The 27,879-nt window shown below is 51.1% G+C and overlaps 2 protein-coding genes across 3 annotated transcripts; one reads left to right on the plus strand and one right to left on the minus strand.

The window, feature by feature from the left end:
- Positions 1-571: 571 nt before the first annotated feature.
- HDHD3 (haloacid dehalogenase like hydrolase domain containing 3) lies at positions 572-3,206 on the plus strand. Its single transcript, XM_041764290.1, has 2 exons — positions 572-857; positions 2,181-3,206. Exon 2 carries the CDS (start codon positions 2,310-2,312, stop codon positions 3,063-3,065), a length of 756 nt encoding a protein of 251 aa, XP_041620224.1. The 5' UTR covers positions 572-857; positions 2,181-2,309; the 3' UTR covers positions 3,066-3,206.
- A 2,716-nt stretch (positions 3,207-5,922) lies between these two features.
- BSPRY (B-box and SPRY domain containing) lies at positions 5,923-25,058 on the minus strand. Of its 2 annotated transcripts, none has more exons than XM_041764289.1 (6): positions 24,807-25,058; positions 21,073-21,171; positions 13,557-13,694; positions 12,402-12,427; positions 8,339-8,463; positions 5,923-7,116 (listed from the first exon to the last, which is right to left on the minus strand). In XM_041764289.1, the coding sequence occupies exons 1-6, from the start codon at positions 25,011-25,013 to the stop codon at positions 6,590-6,592; spliced, it is 1,122 nt and encodes a 373-aa protein (XP_041620223.1). In that variant the 5' UTR covers positions 25,014-25,058; the 3' UTR covers positions 5,923-6,589. The 2 variants fall into 2 exon arrangements, with proteins under 2 accessions (XP_041620223.1, XP_041620222.1); XM_041764288.1 differs by having other exon boundaries at positions 13,557-13,787; positions 24,807-25,057.
- Positions 25,059-27,879: the final 2,821 nt, after the last annotated feature.

Consider the following 27,879-nt stretch of genomic DNA (forward strand, 5'->3'; position numbering starts at 1 on the left):
CCGTTCCTAGAGCCGACTGGCTGGAGCCTCCGACCACAGGAGGGCAGGCCTTGCCCCAGGGCACACGGCACCCAGCAGGCCAGGCCGGGACCCAAGTCCCCCTCTTCCCAACTCAGCCTGGGGACCTCCTGGGGGTGTGCGGATCCGAGCAAGGCGGAGGGGCCTGGGGAGGAGAGGGGGAGGGAGGGCAATGGGAGGAGCTCGAGGAGTGTGCAAGGTGACCCAGGGGAGGGTGCGGGTGTGGGGGTCACGAACGGGCCAAGAGGGAGGCGGAAAGGGCCGGGAAGGCGGGTGACCTAGGGCGCCGCGGGCGGGAACCCAGAGGACTTCGCTCAGGGGCGCCGGGGGCGTGGCTAGGATGAGGGCGGGGCGCCGAGGGGGCGTGGCTAGGACGAGGGCGGGGCTAGGACGGGGGCGGGGCGCCGAAGGGGCGGGGCTAGGACGGGGGCGGGGTGCCGGGAGCGGGGCTAGGATGAGGGCGGGGCGCCGGGAGGGGCGGGGCTGTGATGGGGCGGGGCTCAGAGAGGGGCGTGGCTAGGGTGAGGGAGGGGAGGGGCTAGGACGGGGCGGGGTTAGGATGAGGTCCGGGCGCCGGCTCCGCGGGCGGCTGGGCGCCTGCGCGCCTCTCCGGAGCGGGTGTGCGGCTCCTGCGGCCTCCTCTGAGCTGCTGGCCTGCAGGTCAGCTGGGTCCGGACCCAGGGGTCGGCGCCGGGCGGTCGGAGCCCCCTGGAGCTGGGAAGAGGCCCCCGGAGCCCGGCCACAGCCTCGTGACGCCCAAGGTCACGCTGCGGACGGCAGCTGCAGAGGTTTCGCTCTAACGCCGGCTACCTGGACCTTGTCGCCATCGAGCCCTGCAGGTGAGGAGTGGCCCGAGCAGTTCCGGCCTGCAGCCCAGAGGCCTCAGCCCAGGCTTCCAGACGTGGAGAACGCTGTGGGTCGGGAGCCAGAGGTCCCTGTTGTATTTTAGCTGTGCCGGGCAGTTGACTCCCTTGCGTGGCTTTGGGCGAGTTCCCGCCCCTCACTGGGCCTCGCTCCGCCCACCAGGAAGGTGAGAGGGTCTTTGGAGGGCTCCTTGATAGGCTTCCCCTGCGGCTTGCCCCAGATTCACCAGCCACTTCTCAGCAACACCTTGGCGGTCCTCTGCACTCTGGGTTTCAGCTAGACAGCCTTGGATAGTCTGGAATCAACCGTGGGGGGCAAGAAGCTGGACAACAGGCTCAGGACTTGTTTCCTGTGCATCGAGTCAGGAGCAGTCCTTTCGTTGGCTCTGCACCTAGGCAGACCTTGTTACCTCCAGTAAAGATGAAAATGGGGCTCAGAGAGGCTTAGAGACAGGACCTGGCCGCTCTGTCTGCCTTTGGCCCTGTGCTGTTCCAATTCACCGAAATGAGATGGTTTTAAAGTCCAAATTCGCCTGAGCATGATGCAGTGGAAGGGAGCACTGGCCAGTCTGGAAGTTTGGGTTCTGGTGCTGGCTGTGCCACTGACTCACCTTAGGCAAGTATCTGCACCCCCTGGCTCCGTCTTCCCTGATGAACCAGAGGTCTGTCACGTGGCCTGCAGGGACCCTGTGTCTTTGGCGTTGCTAACAATAGTAATAGCCATCATAATTGTTTCCTTACCTTGACCTACACGGCCCTGGTTTACCCAAAGCAGCCACCTTGCCATTGACCTACCTCTGGGCCATTGCACTTGCTGTCTCCAGTGCCAACATTTAACCACCTCCATTTCCCACATAGTCATTCTTCAGATCCCCACTGAAACTTGACTTACTTAGGAAGTTCAGCACAAATTAGGTGGGATTCCTGGGTTTATATCCTTATGGTACATGCTGACTCTGTTATACTTCCGTGTTTGTATAGTTCTTTGTCTAATATCTGTGTCTCCTCTTCTTTAATGCCTGTAAATGCCAGGAGGGCTGGAAATCTTTCCTATTCCCTAGCATCTAGCACACAGGAGGGGCCCGGAAATTTGTGGAATGAATGGATGATCTCATTTGCTGTAACAATCTTGTGAGGTTGGGACGCTGGGCTCCTCTTCCATTAGGAGACAGAGATTCAGAGAGTGACACTCCGAGGGTCACACAGTAGTAAGTAGTGAGTGGGCAGTGCCAGATTTTAAACCTAATCTATCTTTGAGTCCAAGGCCTGAACTTCCACGTCACTGCCGTCTCGTTCCAGGATCTTCTGCTGTGACCCACGAGGCCTGGAAAGAGAAGACCTTCAGGTTGTGGAGGGGGTCTTGTCCAGCTCAGTTTCTCTTTAGCCTCTGGCAGACTTGGGGCGGATTTGCCTCCGTCCTACAGGGCCATGGGGCGTCGGCTACCGATACGACTGCTGACGTGGGACGTGAAAGACACACTGCTCAGGTTCCGCCACTCTGTGGGAGAGGAATATGCCGCCAAGGCTCGGGCCCGCGGACTGGAGGTGGAGGCCGCCGCTCTGGGACAAGCCTTCACGCAGGCATACAGGACTCAGAGCCACAGCTTCCCGAACTACGGCCTGAGCCAAGGCCTCACCTCCCGCCGGTGGTGGCTGGATGTGGTCTTACAGACCTTCTACCTAGCAGGTGTTCGAGATGCCCAGGCTGTGGCCCCCATCGCTGACCAGCTGTATGAAGACTTCAGTAAGCCCTGCACGTGGCAGTTGTTGGAGGGGGCCGAGGCCACCCTGAGAGGGTGCCGGAAGCGAGGTCTGAGGCTGGCAGTGGTCTCTAATTTCGACCGGCGACTAGAGGACATCCTGACAGGTCTTGGTCTGCGGGAACACTTTGACTTTGTGCTGACCTCTGAGGCTGCTGGCTGGCCCAAGCCTGATCCCCGTATTTTCCATGAGGCCTTGCGGCTTGCTCAAGTGGAACCGGCAGGAGCAGCCCATATTGGGGACAGTTATCTCTGTGATTATAAAGGGGCACAGGATGTAGGTATGCACAGCTTCCTGCTGTTTGGCCCAGAGCCTTTGGATTCTGCAATCAAGTGTTCTGTACCCCAAGAACGCCTCCTCCCCTCACTGTCCCATCTCCTGCCTGCCCTTGACCGCCTAGAGGGCTCAGCTCTGGAACTTTGAGTCTGATGAGGGAAGGGCCCCAGCAAATGCTGGAGATAAGAGAGCCCCTTCCTTCCTGAGATCTGGCCTTTGCCCCCTCTCTCTGCAGCGTCCAAATGCATTCTGACTATAAAACAGTAAAATGCAGGACTTTGAGCCCTGTGCCATGTCTCTGAGGTGGTTTGTTCATACCTGTGTCTTCCCCACCCCCCTCACCTCAAGAATCACTGAAGGCCCAACTAGCTTCAAACCCAGGCACTTTCTAATATATATATATTTTTAAAATTTTTATTTATTTATGATAGTCACAGAGAGATAGAGAGAGGCAGAGATAAAGGCAGAGGGAGAAGCAGGCTCCATGCACTGGGAGCCTGACGTGGGATTCGATCCCGGGTTTCCAGGATCGCGCCCTGGGCCAAAGGCAGGCGCCAAACCGCTGCGCCACCCAGGGATCCCCAAACCCAGGCACTTTCAAACTTTTTTTTGAAGATTTTATTTATTTGAGACAGTGTGAGAGAGAGCGAGCATGAGCCAGGGGAGGGGGAGAAGCCAACTGCCTGCTGAGCAGGGAGCCTGACTCAGGGCCCTAACCCAGGAAACCAGGATCATGGCTTGAGCTGAAGGCAGACAGACGCTTAACCAGCTGAGCCACCCAGATGACCTGACTTCAAACTTTGTTTTAGCATCAGGGCCCTTTTGTTGGAGACCTTACTGGAACCCCAACATGCAAAACAGCAAAAGCAAGAAACTGCTAGGGTTGAAACAGGTTGTAGAGCCCCTCAGTCAGGCTCTGAAGCCTCTCAACTCTCTGGGAAGCAGGAGATCGGATGAGCTTAGTTTGGAAAATTAGGGTGCTAAGCTGTGCTGTAGGGACATGTCCTCTAGGACTGTACAGTATAAACAGGATTTTAGGCAAGGAGCACCATAATTACATCATGAGAAGGAACTGTGCATTCATGCTTGCCATGCCTTAGTCCCTCGTATGCCCATATAACCCTCAAAGCTACCTAATGGGCGGAGGTAGTGGGACCGCCACTTTACCAATGAGAGACTCAGAAGTTAAGCAGCCTGCCTGAGGTCACAGCTAGTACCTGAGAGAGCCAGGGTTCCTATTGAGGTTGCCTGACTCCAAAGCCTTTGGCTTGACCAGGAAGTTGCAGGGAGAGAGCTGTGTCCCTTGGGACATAGTGCAGTGGCGATCCTGGGAAAACAGGGGAGGTGTTCTAAAGGAAGCCAGTCTTGAAAGGCACCCCGGTCAAGGTGTTAGCATGGAGGTAGCACAGGGACCAGAGCTGCGGTGGCAGGAGGGTAACAAACGTGGTGGGAATCACCGGAGAGTGAAGTAGCCTGGGTTTTTAAAAATTCCATGTCCCGGGATGCCTGGGTGGCTCAGGGGATGAGCAGTTGACTTCGGCTCAGGGCATGATCTCAGGGTCCTGGGATCGAGTCCCGCATCGGGCTCCCTGCATGGAGCCTACTTCTCCCACTGCCTGTGTCTACCTCTCTGTCTTCTCCTGAATAAATAAATCTTAAAAAAAAAAAAAAAAAATCCACATCCCTCCCTGCCTCTCCTCCTTCCCACTCCTGTCTTCTTACACCTGCTTGGTATTTTTTTTTTTTTAATTTTTATTTACTTATGATAGTCACAGAGAGAGAGAGAGGCAGAGACACAGGCAGAGGGAGAAGCAGGCTCCATGCACCGGGAGCCCGATATGGGACTCGATCCCGGGTCTCCAGGATCACGCCCTGGGCCAAAGGCAGGCGCCAAACCACTGCGCCACCCAGGGATCCCACCTGCTTGGTATTTACCAGACATTTTGATTCCTTGCCCACTGCCAGGCACAGAGGATGGATTCCTCTGGCAAAAAGCACATAGATGGGTGTTCGGTTCTGGTGTCAACAGTCACGGATGGCTCTGGAGTGACCCTGAACTGCGGTGACATTTAGGTGGGTAGGAATAAGACATGCATTCCTGGCAAGAGGCCCATGAACTATGGACTGAGGGCTGCCATGGGAGTTAAAGAGTGGGAGTTGGACTGGGAGTTGGGGAGCATGGCGTGGGGAGGGGAGGGGGTGCTTCAGGTGCCATGTAGAAAAGGTTGGCTTTGATTCAGGTTTCTGGGCAGAGATGGTGCCCATATGAGGCGAGGGAGGCTCTTCTCACCTTGGCCAAGCGTCTCCCGGGTCTGTCTTCCTTGGACTTGGTGCCAAGGCCGGGTGATATTATGACATTAATTCCCGAGTTATCAGACAGGATGTGGGCTGTGAGCTGTGGTCTCAGAGCTGCAAAGGGCCCTAGAAGTCACCTCAACCAAAAAGGCTGCCATTCAATCTGTGGACTGCATTTGATCAACCCAGTGTTTCTTTTTCATTTTTTTAAAAATAGATGTTATTTATTCACAAGAGTCACAGAGAGAGGCAGAGATACAGGCAGAGGGAGAAGTAGGCTCCCTGCAGGGAGACCCGTGCAGGACTCGATCCCCGGACCCCAGGATCACACCCTGAGCCGAAGGCAGACGCTCAACCGCTGAGCCACCCAGGCGTCCCCAACCCGGTGTTTCAAGTAAATAAGCATACGAGTGGGGACGGCTTTGGCCACCATCTTTGAGCCCGGGGCCTGAGGTTATAGGTCAGATTGCCTTTGAACTGTGTTCCTAAATAACAGAAATGGGAGGACCACTGTTGTGATGGGACCTGGAGCAGGAAGGGATCGCCCTTGGTTCCAGCAGGCAGGGCTCTCTTGGCTGTGCGTGCTGAACTCGGCATGCCGAGGGGGGTGAGGAAGGCCTCTACGTCCTAGCAAGGGCACCTCTTCAGACGTGAGCTGGCACTTGGGGAGATTTGCCCATTTAGCCACAAAGAACATGGAAGAAACTTCTCAGTCTTTGAAAACCTTTAATAACATACCTGTTCCCCAAATCTGACCCTCTTACTGCCTCTGTCCTCTCGGGCTTGAAGCCCTCCCTCCGGGTCCCCACAGTATGTCAGGGGGGCCACGAGTTGCAGGTGGGGGGGGGGTTGTCCCTTTCCCACGGAGGCGTGCACAGCTGAGCCAGCCACCCACCCCGAGGCAGAACCGCCAATGGGGGTGTTGCAGTCCACTTCCCTGCGGACAGGATGCCCTCAGTGTTCCGAGCCCCCCAGGCCAGAGTCCTGTGGCCAACAGCGGCCTAGCAGGACTCCTGAATCCCTTTAAGGTTCTCGAGAAGAGCCTCCCACACACGCCCGGGCACCCTTCCATCCATCCACGCGCTTGCGAAATATTTATTGCACAATCAGTAGGCACCAGGCACCGCGCTGGATGCAGCCGTGACTGGTAAACAAGACACCCTCAGAGGGGCAGATGCGCGGCGGGTTTGGGAGGCTGAGGCCCAGGGAGCGGCAGGCTCCCCACGGACGCCGAGCCCGGACGCAGCCCCGAAGCGGGTCCCCACCCCTCCTAAAAGCTGCCCACTGGGCAGAGGCAACATTTGGGGGGAAAGACGCTGGAGAGGAACGTGGCCTGGAGGCGTGGGGGGCAGCCCCGGGCTCCCGCTGGCCCCAGGTCAGCGGACGATGGAAATGGTCTGGTCGGCCACGGCGAAGACGGGGAAGAGGGGCCCCGGGAAGGGCGCGTGGTGGGTGTGGAGCACCGTGCCCGAGGCGGGCTCGTAGAAGAGCAGCTCCTGCGCCCGCAAGTCCAGGAGCACGCCCAGCTGCGAGGGGCAACGCAGCAGCCCCAGCGGCTCGTGCTGCCCGTCGTGCGAGAAACAGAACTCCTGGTCATAGCGGGAGAAGACCCACGAGAAGGTGTTGTGGCCCAGCCGGGAGTCGCTGCCAGAGCCCTTGCGGGGCAGCTGGCCCAAGGCCACGCCCACTTTATAGGCACAACTGTTCTGGACGTGCACCAGCCAGGTGTGCAGCCCAGCCTGGAAAGAGGTGGCAGCGAGGGCATTGGGCCAGTGGTCAAAGCGCTCGGGGGCATCGGCACAGGCCTTGGACTTCTTGGCGTTGAAGGTCAGGGTCCTTCGATCATCTGACAGCTGCAGCAAGGGGCTGACAGTCCTCTCGTCGATACGCACGTCCTCCATGCCTGCCAGAAGGAATTCTCATAGTTGCCCAACGGCCCACCCTCAGCCCTAACCTGGTCCTGTCCAGCAGCAAAGGGCTTCCTCCCCACTCACTGGCAGTGTGACCTCGGACAAGCCACTTACTCTCTCTGAGCCTCGGTATCCTCATCTGTAAAATGGGGACTAACAGGTCTTATTATAGGGCGAACATGAGGACCAAATGAGATGATACATATCAAGTGCCTACCATGAAAACGCTCGATAAATTGTGGTCATGGTAACAATAGTTATCATTAGTCCAAGACCCCCATCTACAAATGAGGCCCAGAGAGGACAAGCAAGTTGCCCAAAGTCACACACCTCGTTGGTGACGGGGCAAAATGAAGATCCAGCATCCAGCACTGATCAGAGTGTACTCCAGATGGGCCTATCTGTGGCCTCCAGATCAGATATGTCCTGGGAGCTAGGAAGCGTCAGATGCATCCTTTCCAACAAGGAACTAAACGGGACTGCTGGCACTCTCCGATAATAGAATCTAGAGCAGACAAGCTATAGCTTGTACTAAAGATTTAAGGCTAACACGCAAGGGAGGAGAGTTAAAATTGAGGAAAACTTCAATCCATTAACCTAACTCTCTGTGAATTGTGCAAAAGCGTCACAACTAGGAAGACAGTTTGGGGGATCCACCTAGTTTGGAGGATCTGGCTTGGAGAACTTCGGCACTAAGTGGGAATTCCTGCAGGGTGAAGACCGTGTCCCATTCACCTCTGTGGCCTTAGCGTGCAGCACAAGGCCAGGCTACAGTCGCCTGAGTCAATGTTAAGTAAGTGAGGCAAATCCAGGCAGCTCAATTCTCGCTCCAGACACTCTCCGGTTGGCCATCAATTATATCTTCTTTTTTTTTTTTTTTTTTTTTTTTTTTTTTCAATTATATCTTCTTAAAGAGAAACTAGGTTTCCAAGAGATAATACTAAGCTGTGACTCACAGAGATGTGACTTACAGGAACCAGATTTTTCTTAGACCCAACGGAGCAGGTTGGTCTGGAAATGAGAAGGATCTGACCCAGCCACCCCAGGCCTGTCCAAAACCTTGGCCTCATTGACAAGCCCGCATCTAGCATCACTCATTGCTTAAGCTACCATGCCAGATGCTCTGGTTCCCAGTGTGACCCCAGCAGCAAAACCCAGCCAGCCAGCCAACAGCCCAGTTGTGCCAACTGGTGCTAGGCTCTAATAGCTTCTAACCTGAGAGGGACCCGAGAACTGCTGTCAGCCAGAGTTGGGTAAGTAGTGGGCTCCGAATGCACTTCTCATTAAAGTTTAACTTGTCCGACTCCTGAGGATCCAGAATGCCCTCTGCCTCCTCGGTCCTTGTGGAAAAAAAAAAAAAAATAAATAAAACAGAAATTCAGGAAGGTTCTGGACATGGATCTGGGTCAAACATCAGATGCAACCAAAACCCCACTAAGATGGGACACCTGGGTGGCTCAGCGGTTGAGCGTCCGGCTTTCACTCAGGGTGGGTTCCCAGGGTCCCAGGGTCCTGAGATCGAGTCCCACATCAGGCTCCCTGCATGGAGCCTACTTCTTCCTCTGCCTGTGTCTCTGCCTCTCTGTGTCTCTCATGAATAAATAAATAAAATCTTTAAAAACAAACAAAACTTACTACAGCATAACCTATTGCTTTGGTCAGAAGGTACAGCCACTCCTCTGCTCTTAAAATGCAAGACCCTTGAGGGATCCCACAAGAAGGGACTATCAGTTATCACCCCCAACCATAAATTAGTTCTAGTGCTTTGCTCCCAATAGTTACCTCTCCACAGGGGCACTGGGTTTGGCTGGAGGGAATATGGGAATAGAGCATGCCCAGGAGGGGAGAATTACTATTTATTAAGAATGTAGGTTATGGGGCTCCCAGTTTTCTGTATAGAATCTCATGTCATCTTTGCTCTAACCTGGGAAATAGCTGTTATCCCATTTGACAGGAAAAAAGAGAAATTCAGAGAAAGCACTCAGCAAAAAAGAGGAGCTGGGTTCAAGTGCTGCCTCCACGCAAAAACAACAAATCCAGTCTGGAGTCCAGGCACTATTCAACATAAGTTTGCCCTTGACCTAAAATGAAAATAATCAAGAGGGTGTAGGGCAAAGTAAGGGTTCGCTAAGGAGCTTTGTGGGTCTCTGAACTAGTTTCTGAGAAAGAGCTCTCCCACCACCTCTGACCCTGAAGATGGCTTTGAGATCTAGGCAGCAGTTCTGAGAGCACATTCTCTTCCCCAAATCTCCTGGCTCTGCCCATAATGAAGGAGCAGAGAGTAGGGCACAGCTCATGGGTGCAAGCTCCTTTGAAAGACTGTCAGTATCCTGGCTTGGGAAGAGCAAGGTGAACAGAGCCCTAGAAAAGCTGAGAACAGGCTCTGGTAACAAAGGCTCTTTGTGGTCAGGACAAGAGAGGGTCTGTTGCATCTTCTCCAAGCACCGAAGGTGGGGCTGGAGGAGCCCCAGCCATCAGGTGGGGAGGAAAGAGGAGCCCATGTCAGCAGTGCTGAGCCAACCCAAGGCAAATCGGAGGCCAGGCATAGACACTAGAGTCTAGACAGCCAGCTGGTCCAGCGCCTCATGGTTCCAAGGGGAAAACTCGTGATCCCAAAGGAGTGGCAGTGCAATGGGGCTGGGGTACAGCAGGGCCCTGGCTGGGATCAGAATGTCCGCTCCGGGCAGCAGGACCTGTTGCCGTGGCAGCCAGAGCTGAGCCCGGCCGTGGATGTGAGCACGGCAGATATATCCAAACTGAGGGATAGTCTATAAAACTGGCCTATACTCTTCAAAAGTATTTTGTTGTTATGGTTGTTTTAAAAGGCTAAGGAACAATTCCAGATTAAAGGACCAGATGAATCAGGAAACACAAAACACAGCAAACCCTGTTAAGAATGTTTGGGGCAGGGACATCTGGGTGGCTCAGTGGTTGAGCGTCTGCCTTCTGCTCGGGACGTGATCCCAGAGTTCCGGGATCGAGTCCCGCGTCAGGATCCTGCGTGGGGCCTGCTTCTCTCTCTGCCTCTCTCTGTGTCTCTCATTAATAAATAAATAAAATCTTAAAAAAAGAAAAAGAAAAGAATGTTTGGGGCACAATTAGCAACATTTGATATAGACTGTATATTAGATAATAGTATTATACCAGCATTAAATTTCCAGAGCTTAATAGTGACACTGTAGTTATGGAAGAGATGGTCTTTGTTCTTGAGAGAAAGATGCTGAAGCATTTAGACATACAAGGTCTTACTTTCTGCAACTTGGTCTCAAAGAGGTCAGTAAAAAATAAGTGCCGTATATTCACTTGTTAGACAGAAAGGAAGAGACAAACAAACCAAGAAAGAGAGCAGATGTGGCAAATTACTACCAGTTAGGATTTTCAGGCAAAGCACCTTATACTATTTCACAACTTTTCCCTATATTTGAAATGTTGCAAAGAAAAAAAAAATTAAAGATCAACCTTTTTCCTTCAAAAATCTGAGCAGCTTGAAATTGAAGACAGGATGGTTTTATTTATTTATTTTTTTTAATTTTTTTTTTATTTATTTATGGTAGTCACAGAGAGAGAGAGAGAGAGAGAGATAGGGAGGCAGAGACACAGGCAGAGGGAGAAGCAGGCTCCATGCACCGGGAGCCCGACGTGGGATTCGATCCCGGGTCTCCAGGATCGTGCCCTGGGCCAAAGGCAGGCGCCAAACCGCTGTGCCACCCAGGGATCCCGACAGGATGGTTTTAGAGAAAGATGAAGAAGGTAAAAGAGAAAGAGGAAAGGAGACCGGAAAATAAAGTTGGGGGGCATCCATACTGGGGGAGACTTTACAGACTTGCTGGAGAGTGAGGTAAATCTATACATACTGACAGGGAGAGATTCCAAGAGACCTTGATACATTTTTTTTTTTTTTAAGATTTTTATTTATCATAGACACACAGAGAGAGGCAGAGACACAGACAGAGGGAGAAGCAGGCTCCATGCAGGGAGCCCGATGTGGGACTTGATCCCCGGTCTCCAGGATCACACCCAGGCTGCAGGCGGCGCCAAACCGCTGCGCCACCAGAGCTGCCCGAGACCTTGATAAGGTATAGAACAGCAAGTTTTAAAACAATCCCAACTGTGTTAAAAAAAAAAAAAAAATACGTATCTTTAGAGGTAGACAAGCCCAGATGTACTCTCCTAGGACTTTACAGAGGAAAGTCCACAGGATACACATCTGACTGTTAAAACTGATCACCTCCAAGAATAGTGTTAGAAAGGTGTGATGGAGAAACTAAAAAAAAAAGTAATCTCTATGCCCAATGTGGGTCTTAAATTCACAATCCTGATATCAAGTTACACATGCTCTACTAAATGAGCCAGCCAGGCACCCCAAGACATTCTAAATTTTAAATGGTTTTATATAGGTGGCATCTTTTTTCTCTTTCTCGCATACACATGTATTACTGTTGAAATTTAAATATAAAAAATAAGTAAGAAGAATGGGTTGTGCTCCTCAGGTACAGCTCTGAAGTCTCTCAAAGAAGATGTAAGGATTTAATTTCTTTGCCTGGCAAATCACATCCTCTTGGCCACTTCCTAGGGCTCTTGGCTCTCAGCCCTTCAGGACCCACGGAAAGCCTGGTTAAATGCTTTTCTTATTGCTTCATTAAAATGCAAATTTTGAGTGGTAACTAGATTTAAGTTTCCAAGATTCTTTCATCCGAGAAAGGGGGAACTGAGGCAGAGGAGACAGTGGTGGGACAGGTGTCGGGTGTGGGTCCATGCCCCAACTCTGGGGCATAGGCAAGTCCCCACCCCTCTTCGAGCCTCAGTATTTTCTTTCTTTCATAGATTTTGCTTATTTATTTGACAGAATGAGAGAGAGCACAGGCAGGGGGAGCGGGAGAGCCCTGATGCAGGGGCTCGATCCCACCACCCTAAGGTCATGACCTGAGCGGGAGGCAGATGCTTACCCAGCTGAGCCACCCAGGTGCCCCTGAGCCTCAGTATTTTCATCCTTAGATGGGGGATATAAAACACTCCAACAGGATAACATTCTAGAAAGCCCTTGGCCAGCCTCTGGTTGCTAAGTGCTGATTTCACTCCCCTTCCCCACTATTTAAGCAGTTCTCCAAGTTGGTGCGGGAAGACCCCTGTCCAGGGAGCATGGCTCCAGGGTAGCCACTCAGCCGCATGCCTTGGGCTTCCTCCCGGGAGCAGCAAGGCCTCAAGGCAACAGACTAGTTACAGGCTGGCGGGCAATGGTTTCCATGACTGCCCAGGGAAATGACGGGGCCATACTCACCTTTCAAAAATCTCCTGCTCCTTCTGCTGTAAGAAAAGAAAACAGAGTCAGGCTTGGTACCACTAACTCAGCAGGTGGTCAAGACTTGGATATTTCCAACTGGCATGGAGGGTGCTACGTGGACAGACTCTAAAATAAAGCATCCTATTCCTGCTTTAAGATCCAAAATGAAAAAAAAAAAAAATCCAAAATGAAGCTACTATCTGGGTTCTTCTTCACACACAGTCCCCACCACGCATTTGGCATGAATCACTGTCTCCTGTGCCCTGGGGCATCCTCTGTTTCCTTAAACTGCACTTTAGGACAAGTACACATCTACCAACACTTCACTGCCCCCACCCCAAGGCTGCCAGCTCCTGGATGGCTGGGACTCTTCCTGAATCTTCTCTTGTGACCGTCCCAGTGTTTGGGACACAATGTGCTCTGTCCATGGAAACTGTGACTAAATGAATGCATAATTTAGGGCAGCGAAGGGAACTGCCCTACTTGAACTACAGGGGAACAGCTGGGTTGTTCCACATTCTGATTTCTCTGCTTGGCATATTTACTCCAACATCAGACTGTCCCGTTAAACTGCACGTATCTGCAGCTCTATATAAAGTACTCTGCAGGGATATGTACCAAAATATTACCCATGGTGGTTTCTGGGTGGTAAGAATAAGGACCCCTGGTCAGTGTCCTCCCTCTGCACGCTTCTGCACCCTCTCTCTGCCTCTCCACTTCATTTAATGAGCTGTTCCTCTTTATCTTTCAGGCACCAGCTTCGAAGTTACTTCATCCAGGATACCCACCCTGCCACCCACAAGCCTGGATTGTGGGGTCTCTAGCTCCCAGTGATGTCCTCGACCAGAGGATGTAACCTTCCATTATTAGATTATGTATTCATCTCCTTCATAAGATATTAACAGCTATGCCCTGTAACTCCAGCCCATGGCACAAAAGCACATAGTAGACACTCAGTTAATATTTGCTCACTATTAAAAGAATACTTATCAGTATTCTGATAAAAAAATTCCATATGATTTTATGTCCTTGCCTCATTCCTGCTCCAGATTATCCATATCCACCCAACTCTTACCAATAATCATTCTTGGTGTTTTAGATTTTGGGCGTATCTGGGTCCACTGGGTGTGTCCTCACCCCTGCCCGACTTACAATCAGCTGGAGGTCATCCAGATGGGTGATCATGTCCACCAGGCTGGTCCGAATGGTGTCAAGCTTCTGCAGCGCCTCAGTCCAGTGTACTCGCTGTGTCAGGATACTCTGGTGGGCCCGCTCCTCTTCGCCATGCACCTGTTCCAGCAAACGCTGTTCCTCACTCTCACACAGACTCCTCACCACACCTAGCCTCTGGATGACCAGTTCCCGTGCTGCGCTGGCTGTGCTCTGATGAGGGATAACACAAGGAATCGGGTTCTAGCAAAGCCCCAGTCAAGATTAAGAGAATTCAGGCTCCGTGGGAAAGAGTGCTGGGATTGATTGGTAATGTCTGCCATGGGCAAAGTAATGGAAGAAACAGTGCTTGACCTTAGAGTTCCCAAATATGGTTTAGGGTCAAGAAATATGAGATCCAGACATCTCATCTAGGTCATATCCCATAGAGGTAGGATCACAGAATGGAAGAGCGGGGCATGGTCTAGAGATCAACTAGAATCAATCATTTCACAGTGGAGAATTCCAAGGCCAAGGCACCGAGGTCAGAGAACTATAGAATTGTAGAGCAAAAGGGCCCACGAGGGCATCCCCATCAACAGAATCCACACCAACAGTAGTAGCCCAGTTGATATTTTGACTATGTCTGAGTGAAAAAAATCTCATTTTTCCCTAAATCTGTCCATTCCAATGGCTTCCGTGGTAGGATTCTTATTCATGCCAAGAGGAATGAAATCAATTCTCTAATGAAACTAATATGGATCTCCTAGTAATTAGCAAGGGTCTGGCACACAGTAGGTACTCAAATATTTGCTGAATGACTGAGGGAAAAGTCTCTTCTGACTAAGTCCAAAATCTCTTGGTAGCACTCACAGGCCAAGTCAGTGACAGAGCTGGGACTAGAACCCAGTTCTCTTGACTCTCAGTTCAATACTATTTATTCCCTTTCCACCAATGCCACCGGACAATCAATCATCCCCAAAGGTTGCATGAAACACCTGCACTCTTGCCAGACAAGTGAGAAGAAGTAGAACAGTCTCCTTCATGCCAGAAAGTCATGGATAGCCAGCAGTTTTCTCTATGTCCTGCTGTGCAGACCTGTTCTGCACCGTGCATGGGGATAATGACTCCCGCTTCACAGGAAAAACTGAGACCCACAATTTGCCCAGTGCAGAGGAAGAGAGTGAATGGCCTAAGTGAACCTAGGAGTTCTGGCTCCATCTTCAGTTTTCCCTGAGCCAGCATAACACACTAGTTAGGGAATGAGGCTTTAGAGACAGAGCCTAGGTTTAAAATCTTAGCCGATCCACTTACTATCTGCAGGATGTTGAGCACATTACTGATCTTCCCTATGCCTCAGTGTTCTAATCTGTTTTTGTTTTGTTTTGTTTTGTTTTTAGATTTATTTATTTATAAGAGAGAGAGAGCACAAGCAGGGAGAGCGGCAGGCAGAGCGAGAGGGAGAGCAGACTCCCTGCTGAGCAAGGAGCCTGACGTGGGGTTCAATCCCAGGACTTTAGGATCATGACCTGAGCTGAAGGCAGACGTTTAACTGACTGAGCCACCCCGGTGCCCCAGTTTTCTAATCTGTTAAATGAGGATAATAAAGTACCTATCTCGTGAGGTTATAGTGGAAGATTAAATGAGTTAATACATACAAAGTAAACAGAACAAAGCTTAGCAGGTTAAGTGTTCAGCAGCATTAGCTATTGTTCTATCGCCCCTTGCTGCCTTGCCCACAGGGGGAGCCACTTGTGTACTGTGTATGCCATCAGGACCAAGAACAGACCCTGGACCAACATGCATCACATAGTCAGTCTCTCGCTAGAAGACTGTAATCAATTTAACACATTTCTTGACTCATTCCCAGAAAATAGCAGAGAGAAAAAAAAATTTCCCTTCCCAAAGATATGCCAGAAAAAACTAAATGCTGTCCTAAGACAAAACACAGAAGCTGGGAAAATAGCCCAAAGCATCCTTTTAAAAGTGAAGCTGCTCTGGCAGCTAAGTAAAGGAAATCCCCTGGGGTCAAAAAGTAGAAAAGAAACTAAAAACCAGTGTGATCGACAGCTGAGACTCTATTGTCCTGAAAGTGGCTTGTGGTTTATTTTAGAATTTTCTACTCCTCTAAACCTAAGAGCCCAGTAAAGACAGAATTATACAGAAAAATAGACAAATCCACAGCATGATATAAAACTATAATTGCCCCTTGCCAGCAGTCAGTAAATCTGGCAGATAAAAAAAATAGTAACTATAGAGAAGATCTGAATGTGAAACATTTACCAAAGTGACCATGTTTTAGGGCATAGAGCAAGTCTCAACAAATTTTTAACAACTGATAGGCAGACTACAATGAAGTTAGATTAGAAATTAGTGGAAAAGGCAGCCCCGGTGGCACAGTGGTTTAGAGCCGCCTACAGCCCGGGGTGTGATCCTGGAGACCCGGGATCAAGTCCCACGTCGGGCTTCCTGCATGGAGCCTGCTTCTCCCTCTGCCTGGGTCTCTGCCTCTCTCTTGCTCTCTCTGAATGAATGAATGAGTGAATGAATGAATGAGTGAATAAATAAATAAATAAATAAATAAATAAATAAATAAATAAATAAATATTAAAAAAATTAGTGGAAAAAAATAACGATGATAATTTTAAAAGTAAAACCATACATTCAGAGATTTAAAAACCGATTTCTAATAACACATAGTAAAAGAACAAATCATAATGGACATTTCATTCAGAATGAAATGTCTGCCATCAGATTTGTGAGAGCTACCTCTAAGCAATACCTAGAAGGAAATATAGGACTTAAATGTTGACCTCAAGAAAGAAGACAGGCTAAAATTAATAGACTGTGCTCAGCTAAGGGAATTAAATAACAACGGAATATATAAAAAATTAGAAGGAAAAATTATAAAGCTAAGAGGAAATAAAAAATGAGATTATTTTTCTTTTTTAAAGATACAAAAGAGGGGCGCCTGGCTGGCTCAGTCAGAACACCATGTGACTCTTGATCTCAGTGTTCAGTTCGAGCCCTACGCTGGTTATAAAGATCACTACAAAAAATAAACTTAAAAAAAATGATAGGATCAAAATACTACAAGCTGGTTTTTGAAAATACTAATAAAACAGACAAACTAGTGGCAACTTTAATCAAGATTAAGAACTACTGGGTCACCTGGGTGGCTCAGCGGTTGAGCACCTGCCTTTGACTCAGGGCGTGATCATGGGTACAGGGATTGAGTCCCACCTCCGGCTCCATGCATGGAGCCTGCTCTCCCTCTGACTATGTCTCTGTCTCTGTCTCTCTCTCTCTCTCTGTATCTCTCATGCATAAATAAATAAAATCTTAAAATAAAAAACTACCTAAACAAATAATAGCAGGCCCACAGTTTTATAGCAGGTGTTAGCACATATTTAAGGCACAAATAATTCCAGTCTTAATACAAATTCCTCCAGTGAAAATAGAGAGTTCCCAATTCATTGAATAGGGTTTATATAACCTCAATACCAAAATCTGATGAGGACTATGCAAGAAATGAAACTCATAGGCTAATCTCATGCCTGAGTACAGACATAACCCTTAAAAAAAACACACACACAAAAACTTATAAATCCAAACTCAGAAATTTTGTGTAACGATGATACAAAGGGAAGGAGAGGAAGGGCTGGGTGATAAAAGGGTAGGTAGCACAAGGGATCCTTACGATAGAACTGTTCTGTACCTTGCTTGTGGGAGAAGTCACATGAATCTATACACAAGATAAAACTACACAGAACTAAATACACACACACAAATGCGTGTAAAATCAGTGAAATATGAATAAGCTGGGTTGTATCGATGCCAGTGTCCTGGTCATGACATTGTACTACAGTTAGGCAACATGTTACCATTGGGGGGAACTGGATGAAGGGCATAGGGGATATGGCCATATGATTAATTCTTACAACAGTATGTGAATCTACAACTACCTCAACATTTAAAGTTGAAAAAAAATACCTACGATCAAGTTTAGTTGGTTTTCCCTAGGAATTCAGGATGGTTTAGCATTAGAAACTCTTATTAACGTATTACGATGTTAACAGGTTGATGGGGGACAAAGCAGATGTATAAACCGACAAATGGCAGCATTAAGAACATGATTAATGTTCTTAGAGTAAACATGATTAATGTTCTCAGAGTAAACATGATTAATAAAGGAAAATGGAAGCAGTCAGCAGAGAATTTACGTAAGCTCTGCCACCACCTACCCATCTACCTGCACCTGTGCCCATATACTCCACCTTCCCCGTTCCTGTGAACGCTCAGGCTCTTACCTATGGCTAAGTCTCCATTTGTTTACTAGATCCCATCCCCCGCTGCTGGACCTGTCTCTCCCCCTTTTTCCTGCACCATTAATTTCTCCCTCTCTACCAGACAATTCCTATCAGCAGAGTAATTTCTCCCATCTTCAAAATAAAATACCATCTTGATCCCATATCCCCCTCTACTATTATCCCATTTCTCAGCCCCCTTCTTACAGCAAAGCTCCTCAAGTGTTGTCTGTGCCCAAATTACAATTCTGTTCTCTCTGAAACCCGCTCCCATCAGGCTTCTACTCCACCACTCTACAAAACACCTCTTGTCACGAACTCCAGTGATGAACCTGTTACTAAATCCAATGGCCCACTCTCGTTTCTGACCTTACTTGACCTCTCTGCAACACGTGACATCCCACCTCCTGGAAAACCTATTGTGTGGACACAACACTCTTGTTTTTTTTTTTTTTTTTTTTTTTAATCTTTATTTATTTATGATAGTCACAGAGAGAGAGAGAGAGAGAGAGAGAGAGAGGCAGAGACACAGGCAGAGGGAGAAGCAGGCTCCATGCACCGGGAGCCCGATGTGGGATTCGATCCCGGGTCTCCAGGATCGCGCCCTGGGCCAAAGGCAGGCGCCAAACCGCTGCGCCACCCAGGGATCCCTGGACACAACACTCTTAGTTTGACTCCTATCTCATTCATTGCTCCTTCTTGGTTGACTTTCCTGATTCTATCTTCATTTTCCTCTTCCTTCTCTTCCTCCTCTTCCCCCATCTTCTTCTTCTCCCTAATTTTATTTATGTAATCGCTAAACCCAACATGGGGTTCCAACTCATGACCCTGAGATCAAGAGTCACATGCTCCTCCAACTGAGCCAGCCAGGTACCACTCTCTCTTCTATCTCCTTAACGGTTAACTGTTGAGGTGCCCTAGAGCTTGGTCCTTGGATCCCTGCACGTGGTCCTTCCCCGCCTTGGTAAGTGATTGCCTCATCCTTCCAGCTCTCAAATCAAAATATTTAAGAAAGAAAAATGGTTACGAGTTATTCCTCCCCACTCCTACCTTTCTCTCTTGCCTACATCCAGTCCATCAGCATATCCTAGTGTCTCTCCCTTCATAATAGACATAGAATCCAGACACTTTTCACTCATGTCCAAACCACTCTTGTCTTTCACCTGGATTATTATGCCAGCTTCCTAATTGGTCTCCCTGCTTTTGCCTTTGTGGCCTATGGTCACTTCTCAAACAGTAACCGGTGTTCTTTTTAATCTTAGGTCATATCATCTTAGTCTGCTTAGAAATTTCTAGAGACTTCCCACCTCACTCAAACAAAAGGCAAAGTCCCCATGCGTCCAGTGATGATGCTATCTAGCTTCCCCGACCCCCTGCCTCTCTGACTTCACTTCCTATTGCTTTCTCACCTGTTTACTCTACTTCAGCCTCATAGGCCTCCTTGCTGCTCCTCCAACGTGTCAGGTATGCTTCCACCTTAGGGCCTCTGCACTTGCCATTCCCTCTTCCTAGAACTCTTCCCCCAGATTCCCTCACCTTCTGTAAATGTTGTGCAAATATCAATACTTAATTAGGTCATTTCTGATCAGAGCATATGCAATTGCAACCCCCGTTCTCAACAAAGAAGGTCCTCCTTTCTGTGTTAAACATCTCCATAGCACTTCTCACCTTTTGACATAGCATGTATTTAATTGTTATTGTCCTACCCCCTTACACCACATAAGTTTCAAGAAAACAGGAATTTTCCTATGTTTTGTTTACTGTGGAATCTCTAGTATATAAAACAATGGTACTTGGGCAGGTGGTGGGTGCTCCATAGATTTGTTAAATAAATACAGAAATGGTTAAATGTTGTGAATATACCCCTTGAAGTCAGTGTCTGCTACGTGAGCTTCTATTCAACATTGTACTAAGGTCCTGGCCAGTGCGGTCAAGACAAGAAAATAAAAAGGATGAAGAAAATGGGTGAAAGAGAGAAGAACCATCATGCTAAGAGAAGCAGAACTGGACACAGAATAGCTGCCTGGCCTCCTAGCAGCTTCTTCTTTCCTGGTTCTCATCCCTTTTAGGTTCTGAGAGGCTACTGTATCCCGCCAGGAAATGCCCTGTTTTGCTCAAACTAGTTCAACTGAGTTTCCTTTTACACACTCAAAAGAATCTTGACTGGGACGCCTCGGTGGCTCAGTGGTTGAGTGTCTGCCTTTGGCTCAGGGTGTGATCCTGGGGTCCTGGGATCGAGTCCCACATCGGGCTCCCTGCGAGGAGTCTGCTTCTCCCTCTGCCTGTGTCTCTTTCTGTCTCTCATGAATAAAAAAAATAAAAATAAAAAATAAAAAAGAACCTTGACTAAGACCATGCCAAGCCTGCTCCACTGGACATGTTGAGGAAGGAAGGAGGGGAGGTACAGAAAGAAATTCAAAGCCCTTACCCATGAGGGGCATACTTAAAAGTGACAATGTAGCAGTGACGATGGGGACAAGTGAATAAAGGCTCAGCAGTGGGGAGTAGCAGTAGGAGCACTGGCCTGGGAGTCAGAAGATCCAGGTCCTGGAACTGCCTCTGGCAGGAGGCTGTGAACCGTGGGCAGGTCAATAAACCTCTAGGTGACCCATTTCCTGTCTGTAAACAGGTAAGTTACCGCCACCTACTGCATAAGATGGTCATAAAGGACACTCCATGTAAAAGTCCATAGGTTAGGGATCCCTGGGTGGCGCCAGCGGTTTAGCGCCTGCCTTTGGCCCAGGGCCCGATCCCGGAGACCTGGGATCGAATCCCACGTCGGGCTCCCGGTGCATGGAGCCTGCTTCCCCCTCTGCCTGTGTCTCTGCCTCTCTCTCTCTCTCTGTGACTATCATAAATAAATAAAAATTAAAAAAAAAAAAAAAGGAAAAAAAAAAGTCCATAGGTTACTTTAGAACGTGGGGGCTGACCACAAAATACTTAGATGGCGGAAGAATGCTACCCTTCCTGATCCTGTTCTCCAAGAAAGTCATTTTCCCAGTATTTGCCCCAGTGTGGTACTGGGAAGAGTCCTCTCTGCCCGGATGGTAAACCCATGGCTCGGAGAGATAGGAAACCTTCCTTGGGCATCCAGCTTCGCTAGTGGCACAGTGAGTCTGCGAGGTTGGGAAGGGATCCTAGACGGGCCCATGCTAAGGCTGGAGTCTTATCCTAGGAGGGGTCCAGAGCAGAGGGGAAGGAGAACCACCTACCACTGCTCTCTGGTTCTTCCCTGGCAGGACTTCAGCCACATACTTGGTGATGCTGGCACTCTGTAACTGCAGCCTCTCACACTGGTCCACAATCTTGTTCTGCAAAATACAAATGACATCCATGGCATCTTGATCCATGTGGATCCATTCACTCTAATCCCCAATGATTTTCCCCCATTCCCTTGCATCTACCTCAGCTACTTCCCTTGCACCCACCTCAGCCACTTGCGCCCACAGTCACATCTGAGACCTTGTTATTACTGAAAACCGTACCACCTCCAAAATCTTCATTTCAAGGCTTCCACACCATGCCCACCACTTTCATCCTTCCAGATTACTTACTCTAGATTTTCCAGTCCAACAAGTCTTTTTTTTAATTTTTAAAAAGATTTTATTTACTCATGAGAAATACAGAGAGAGAGAGAGAGAGACATAGGCAGAGGGTTAAGCAGGCTCCCTGCAGGGATCCCAGACCCCAGGATCATGCCCTGAGCCAAAGGCAGATGCTCAACCGCTGAGCCACCCAGGGGTCCCAGTAAGTCTCTTTTTTTAAAAAAAATATTTGAGAGAGAACGCATGAATGGCAGAGGGAGGGAGACTCCCAAGCAGATTCCACGCTGAGCACGCCCAACACAGGGCTCAATCCCACAACCCTGAGATCACGACCTGAGGCGAAACCAAGAGTAGGAAGCTTAACCGACTGAGCCACCCAGGCGCCCCTCCAGTCCAGCCATTCTTTAGCCTAGTTGAAGCCACCAATACATTAGTCTTAACACCTTTCAGTGTCCATCACCCACTTTGTGGCCTCATTTCCCTCCTTATCCTGAAATCCGAGGCCCATCATCGTAATCACTTTCCTGCGTAAGCTCTCAGCATTCCTTCTGACCCAGCTCCCTGGCTCTCCACACCTGAGCAGAAGAACACGGCTTCTCAAATTGCCTTTCCCGAAGTTATCCCCACTCATTAAACAGCACCAGCAATCATCAACCTCCTTACCCCAACAAAAACCCCACGAGTTACTCTCCAAACTGGCATATATCTATAATCTCTCAGTGAGTCCTATCAGCCCTGACTCCAAAGTCTCTCTCTCTCCCCTCTGGCCACTTCTGGTCACCTCCACTCTTGCTATTCTACTCAGATGGTCACTAGCTCTCTCATAGGAGCCCAACTAGAGCCTCCTAACTGGGCTCAGCCTCCACAGTTAGCCACTGTCACCTTGTGTAAGGAAATTAGGTCAGGTCATGGCCTGGCTCAAAACTGTCCAGTGGCTTTCCTGTCTGATGGGGACTCTGTTGCTCCAATGTCACCTCCTAGCACTCTCCACAATGGCCTCCTTCTGTTCCGTAAACACACCAACTTGTCCTGACAATAGCGTCTTTGCACCTGTTGCTTCTTCTGGGTCCAGCAGTCTTCTCAGATATATATCTGGGTAAATCTACATATATACCAGTTCCCTCCCCTACTCTATTCAGGGTCACCTCTTCAGAAGTGCTTCCTGAAGCACTTCAGCCCTTCCTGACCACTGCACACCCCATTCCCTACTCTGCTCATTTTACTCCCTTGCATTTATCACTCTCTGCCTGCATACTATGGGTTCGTTTACTTTTTTTGTATCATTCCCCCACCACTGGAACACTGGCACCATGACTTTGGCTTGTTCGCTATGGGCCACTACCTAGAAGAAAGTTCCTCCTACACACAGAGGTCCTGAATACATATTTGTTGAATGAAGGAACATCTACTTCCTTGATCACAAGACATTCAGTTGTTCACATCTGCCAAAGCTGTGAGCATCCCACAGGAGAGCAGGGGAGAGGTTTAGACATGAAGCTGAAGCCCACAGAGGAGTGACTTGTCAGGCCCCTGCTTTTCCACTCTATTTCTCCAGGGACTTGGACTCCTTCCCAACCAGCGCTCCTCCACTCCTTCCTCTCTGAGCTTTGCACCAGCTCCATCTGCCAAAAGGCGACTCGGCTCCTCTTCTAGGCAACCCTTGCAAATCCTTCCCACCCCACAGTCAGGAATTAGTCTGGCACTTCGCTGGTCCAAATGCTAAGTGAAAGAACTGAGCTGGCTGTGAGGAAGCTGCGATCTCCACACACCATCGGACTAAGGAAACTAAGCTAGCTTCCGCAAAGCTACAGGATGAGAACCCAGAAGGTATGAAGGACTTGGTTGAATGGGTGTTGTTGGTGCCCAGTTAAGAAACCATCTTGCCCTGGGGCAAAATCTCTTTGCTGGCTGGACAGAGAGCAGAAAGAGTGTGTAAATGCCATAATATACTCAAAATTAAGGGGAGAGAAGGCAATAAACCCTTCCCTGTAGGCAAAGGAGATGAATGTGCTTAGGGCCTCAGGAGGGGCCAGAGAAGGCACCCTGGGCAGACTGTGTTCCAAATCAAGCCCCAGGCCTGCCACCCTGCCCCAGCCTTCACCCCCCTCCACTAAGATTCTGCTCGGATGGCAATTTTTTTTAAGGTTTTTATTGAATTCTCACGCCCAATAGCACCACTTCCTCCCTCCACCGAAGCAAAAAGGTCGTTTTCTCTGGCCAAATCGATGACTCCCTTGGTCCAGCTCCTGAATATTAGAAACCTTGGAGGAGTTCAGGCCGGTTCAGGCCTTAGTTTGCTCAAAACGTAGGTAGGATGTAACTTCAGAAGTCTGGATGGAATGAGACGATAGATACTGGGGTGCTTTGATGCTGGCAAAGCTTCCACCCATGATGCAAGTTTATTACACCACATTATCCAAGTTTATTTTCATCCTCACTGTTGATGATGGATAGTGGTGACAAGGAGAGCCAACCAGGAGCTTTCAGGTGTCACTGAGTAAGTGAACCCCTCCTGGCCAGTCAGGTGCGTTTACTACCCCTCGGTCTGAGTCCCCAGGCCGAGCCCTCGGGGCTCACAGGTGGGCAGAGCACCTGGGTTTCCCCAACCTTTGGGGCTTAATCAAATTGCAAGGAAACCCCCAGGGGCCACTAGGGTGGAAGGAGGGAGACCCAGGGTGACTCTGACTCCCCAGTCTCAGCAGACCTGGGGTGAGCAGTGAAGAAGGTGAGCAGCTTGGAGCTAACCTGCAGTGGAGGTGGGGAGAAGCTCCAGGTGAAGAGTCCAGCAGGAACCTCCCGGGATCCGCCCCGCCCCCGCCGTTTACCCAGGGGGAACCCGCTTGGGGTCCAGTCTAGGCCAACGCAGGAAGGGCAAAGAAACGAGCTCAGCAGGAAGCCTGGAGGGTGGACGAGGGGAGGGGCCTCGAGCCCAGCGCCGAGGAGGGAGGAGGCCCGCTTTGAGCTCAGGTCAGCTCCACCAGGGCGGGGCGCGGGGCACACGCTGTCCCCGGCCACCAAGGCCGCCCGGCTCTCACCCCGACAGGAGCGGAGGGACTAGGGAGCATCCCACCCATTATCTTAGGTCTCTGGCACCGCGGCCCCAATAAACTCGCGCTGTTATTTCCCTCACACCCGCACACTGAGGCTTAGACTCAGGGGACTCGCAGGGAGGTGGGGAGGAGGCGGGATTCGAACTCACGTCTCGGCGACTCCACCACAGGCCACACCCTTAACCGCCTCGTTCCGAGCCGCGGCCACCGCCGAGCCTGCGCTCCCGCCCCGGCCGCCCGGGCCCGCCGCCTCCCTCTCGGCGCTGCCCCCGGGGCCCCCCCCGGGCCCCCCCCTCGGCCCCCCTCGGACCCTCCTCGGGCCCCCGCCTTCCGGCGACCCCGCCCGCTCACCCGCAGCTCTTCCGCGCGCTCCTCCGCCCGGCGGATGCGGTGGCCCCGGCAGCGGCCGCCCAGCCCCGCGCAGCCGGCGCACACGGGCCGTCGCTCGGAGCAGCAGAACCAGCCCAGGGCCTGGCCGTGCTCCGGGCACAGCGGCCCCGGCCCCGGCCCCGGCCCCGGCCCCGGCCCCGGCCCCGGCCCCGCGCTCCCCGCAGACATGGCCGAGCGCCCCGCGCCGCGCGCTCCACCTGCCGCAGGTGACCGCGGGGCGGGGCCTCCCCGACCCCGCCCCCGGCCCCGGCCCCGGCCCCGGCCCCGACGGGCGGCCCCGCGCGCCCGCCGCCCCGCTTCCTGCCCGCCCGCCCGCCCCGAGCCCCGGCCGCGCCCCCCGGCCCCGCCCCGCTCCGCGCCCCCGGCCCCGCGCCCCCCAACCCCGCCCCGCGGCCCCCCCCGCTCCACACACCCCCAGCCCCGCGCCCCCAAGTCCTCCCCGCGGCCCCCCCCCCGCTCCATACCCCCCCAGCCTCGCGCCCCCAACTTCTCCCCGCGGCCCCTCCCTGCTCCACACCCCCCGGCCCCGCTCCCCCAACCCCGCCCCGCGGCCCCCCCCGCTCCACACACCCACCCCCGCCCCGCGCCCCCCAACCCCGCCCCGCGGCCCCCCCCCCCGCTCCACTCCCCCCTCCCGCCCCGTGCCCCCAACCCGTCCCCGCGACCCCCCCCCCCCGCTCCACCCCCCCCTCCGCCTCACGACCCCCAACCCCGCCGCGAGACCTCTCCCCGCCGCTCCGCACCCCGGACCCCGCGACCTCCCCCGCCCCGCCCCGCCCCGCCCCTCGACCCCCCACCCCCGCCGGGCGACCCCAGCCGTCTTTGTGATTTTCTGCCGAATTAAGTCGCCTTGTATGCGTGTTAGTTTTATGATGGACACGAAACTCCAAACATTAACGCGACCGTAGGAAACCTCGCTGGGCGCGGGCTGAGGGCCAGACTCCCGAGCGCGTTAAAGCGTCGTGTCACGGGGGCGCCTGGGTGGCTCAGGGGTTGAGGGTGCCTTTGGCTGCCGTCCTGCTCCCTGGGCCCTAGAACCTAGTTTCTCCCTCTCCCTCTGCCTATGTCTCTGCCTCTCTCTGTGTCTCTCATGAAAAAGTAAAACCTTTCAAAAAAATAAATAAAGCGATTTATCGTGTACCACAGCCCTTTTTGAGAGGCAGCTTTAGACAAGAAGCTTGAGGCCAGGTTCTGGTGTCAGGCTGCCTGGGCTCAAATCCCATTTATCTGTTCAGGGGCAGAGCATCCTCAACGGCCTCAGCTGTAAAGAGGGGATAAGGGGTACCTGCCCCCACACCTTGTGCTGAGGATTAAATGATTAAACAGGATCCTGGGCACACACAGGGGCTGGGATTGCTAAGTGTCTGTTGCTAACATAAGGAAAGGACTCCTATGACCATTTTTATGGAGGTTAAGTACCTTGCGAGGAGCCACAGTTACTAATCGGTACCAATGAGATTGGCGTTCAGGCGGTTTGGTTTGTGGCTAACGTGATTACCCTTTTTATTTTATTTTAAAGATTTATTTATTCATGAAAGACACAGAGAGAGAGAGGCAGAGACACAGGCAGAGGGAGAAGCAGGCTCCATGCAGGGAGCTGGATGCGGGACTTGATCCCGGGACCCCAGGATCACGCCCTGGACGAAGGCAGGCGCTCAACCACTGAGCCACCCAGGGATCCCCCATGATTATTAACCTTTTAAAACTGCATATTAAGGTCCAGTGGGGAACATCTGTATTGCACTGACTTCCCCAAAGTATTTACAACCAAATTTTTCCTCATTTGAAACTCTTTTTATAACTAGTGTTGAAAAAACGAATGCGTGTTTATTGAAGAAAAGAGAATATGCAAAAAAACGTGGATGAAAAACCCACCCCCAGGGGATACCTGGGTGGCTCAGCGGTTTAGCACCTGCCTTGGTCGGCCTAGGGTGTGATCCTGGGGTCCCGGGATCGAGTCCCATGTCAGGCTCCCTGCATGGGGCCTGCTTCTCCCTCTGCCTGTGTTTCTGCCTCTCTCTCTGTGTCTCTCCCTCTCTCTCTGTGTCTCTCATGAATAAATAAATAAAATCTAAAAAAAAAAACAAACAAACCCCAGAATAAGCCCCTGCTGGCATGTGCTGGAGCTGCCTCAGAGCTTTATTTCCTTAGGACCTCATCAGTCAAAGGCCAGATTAAGTCTCCTGCTGGGGCTCCAGTCCAGCCAGCCTGGGCATACAAGGAGCGTGCTGTTCCCCAGCGCCCAAACTCCCTTTTAGGAGGTCACAGCAGAGGCCTGAGGAGAAAATTCAGCCAAAGGAAGGCGAGGCCAGGGCTTGGGTGTCAGAGGTTATTCTAAATTCATCGGGGGTTATTCTCAATTAATCGGGCCTCGACACTTGTGAAACCTAAACCCTGAAGAGAAGCATCACTACGTCCTGCAGCACTTAGGGGCTGAGGCACCTCTATCCTGAGGTCCCTCTAAGTGACAACTGTGCAAAGGGAAAGATAGACTCCTTTCTGTTAGCCCCTTCAGCTTCAGCCCCTGAGGGCGAGGGCAGCTGACAGCCCCAGAGCTCCACCACCTAAAACTTTGGGACCTGGGTCACATCATTTAGTCCCTCAGTTTCCTCATCTCTAAAATGGGGGTGAGAATTGTTTCCTACCTCAGGGCTGCTTCAAGACTTAAATGAGAGCTTGTCTGCAACGTGCTGAGCTTGGGTGTATGGTATACACTAGGGGCTTCAAAATCTTTTATTGCATATGTGAGGATGTGTAAATACGCCTGTAGCCGGGGTTCAGGATGTAAACTGTGTGAGGTTCTTTGGCGAGGAAAGCGCAGTGTTCCTGGCGTCAAAAGTCGTTTCTAGTGGAAAGGTGAAGGCTTCATAATGGCAGTTGACCCTGTTCCGGGAGGTGGGGCTGGAAATGGCCCACCATAACTGGAGATTGTGGTTAGAATTTTTTTGTTCTAAGGGCTTGGGGCGGGGAGGGTAATTAAACCTTATGGTAAGAACAAAGAAAACAGAAGCAATTTTATGGGAAGGAAGAGAGA

Source organism: Vulpes lagopus, chromosome 7 (genome assembly GCF_018345385.1).
Source record: "Vulpes lagopus strain Blue_001 chromosome 7, ASM1834538v1, whole genome shotgun sequence".
NCBI classification, from domain to species: Eukaryota; Metazoa; Chordata; class Mammalia; order Carnivora; family Canidae; genus Vulpes; species Vulpes lagopus.

What these genes read in the sequence shown, in the direction of transcription:
- HDHD3 (XM_041764290.1), top strand. Translation starts at nt 2,310, where the DNA reads ATGGGGCGTCGGCTACCGATACGACTGCTGACGTGGGACGTGAAAGAC.
- BSPRY (XM_041764288.1), bottom strand. Translation starts at nt 25,013, where the DNA reads ATGTCTGCGGGGAGCGCGGGGCCGGGGCCGGGGCCGGGGCCGGGGCCG. An exon ending in GGAAGAACCAGAGAGCAGTG is followed by an intron (nt 13,788 to 21,072) that starts GTAGGTGGTTCT and finishes ATCCCTCATCAG; the next exon opens with AGCACAGCCAGCGCAGCACG. An exon ending in GAGCAGGAGATTTTTGAAAG is followed by an intron (nt 8,464 to 12,401) that starts GTGAGTATGGCC and finishes TTTTTCCACAAG; the next exon opens with GACCGAGGAGGCAGAGGGCA.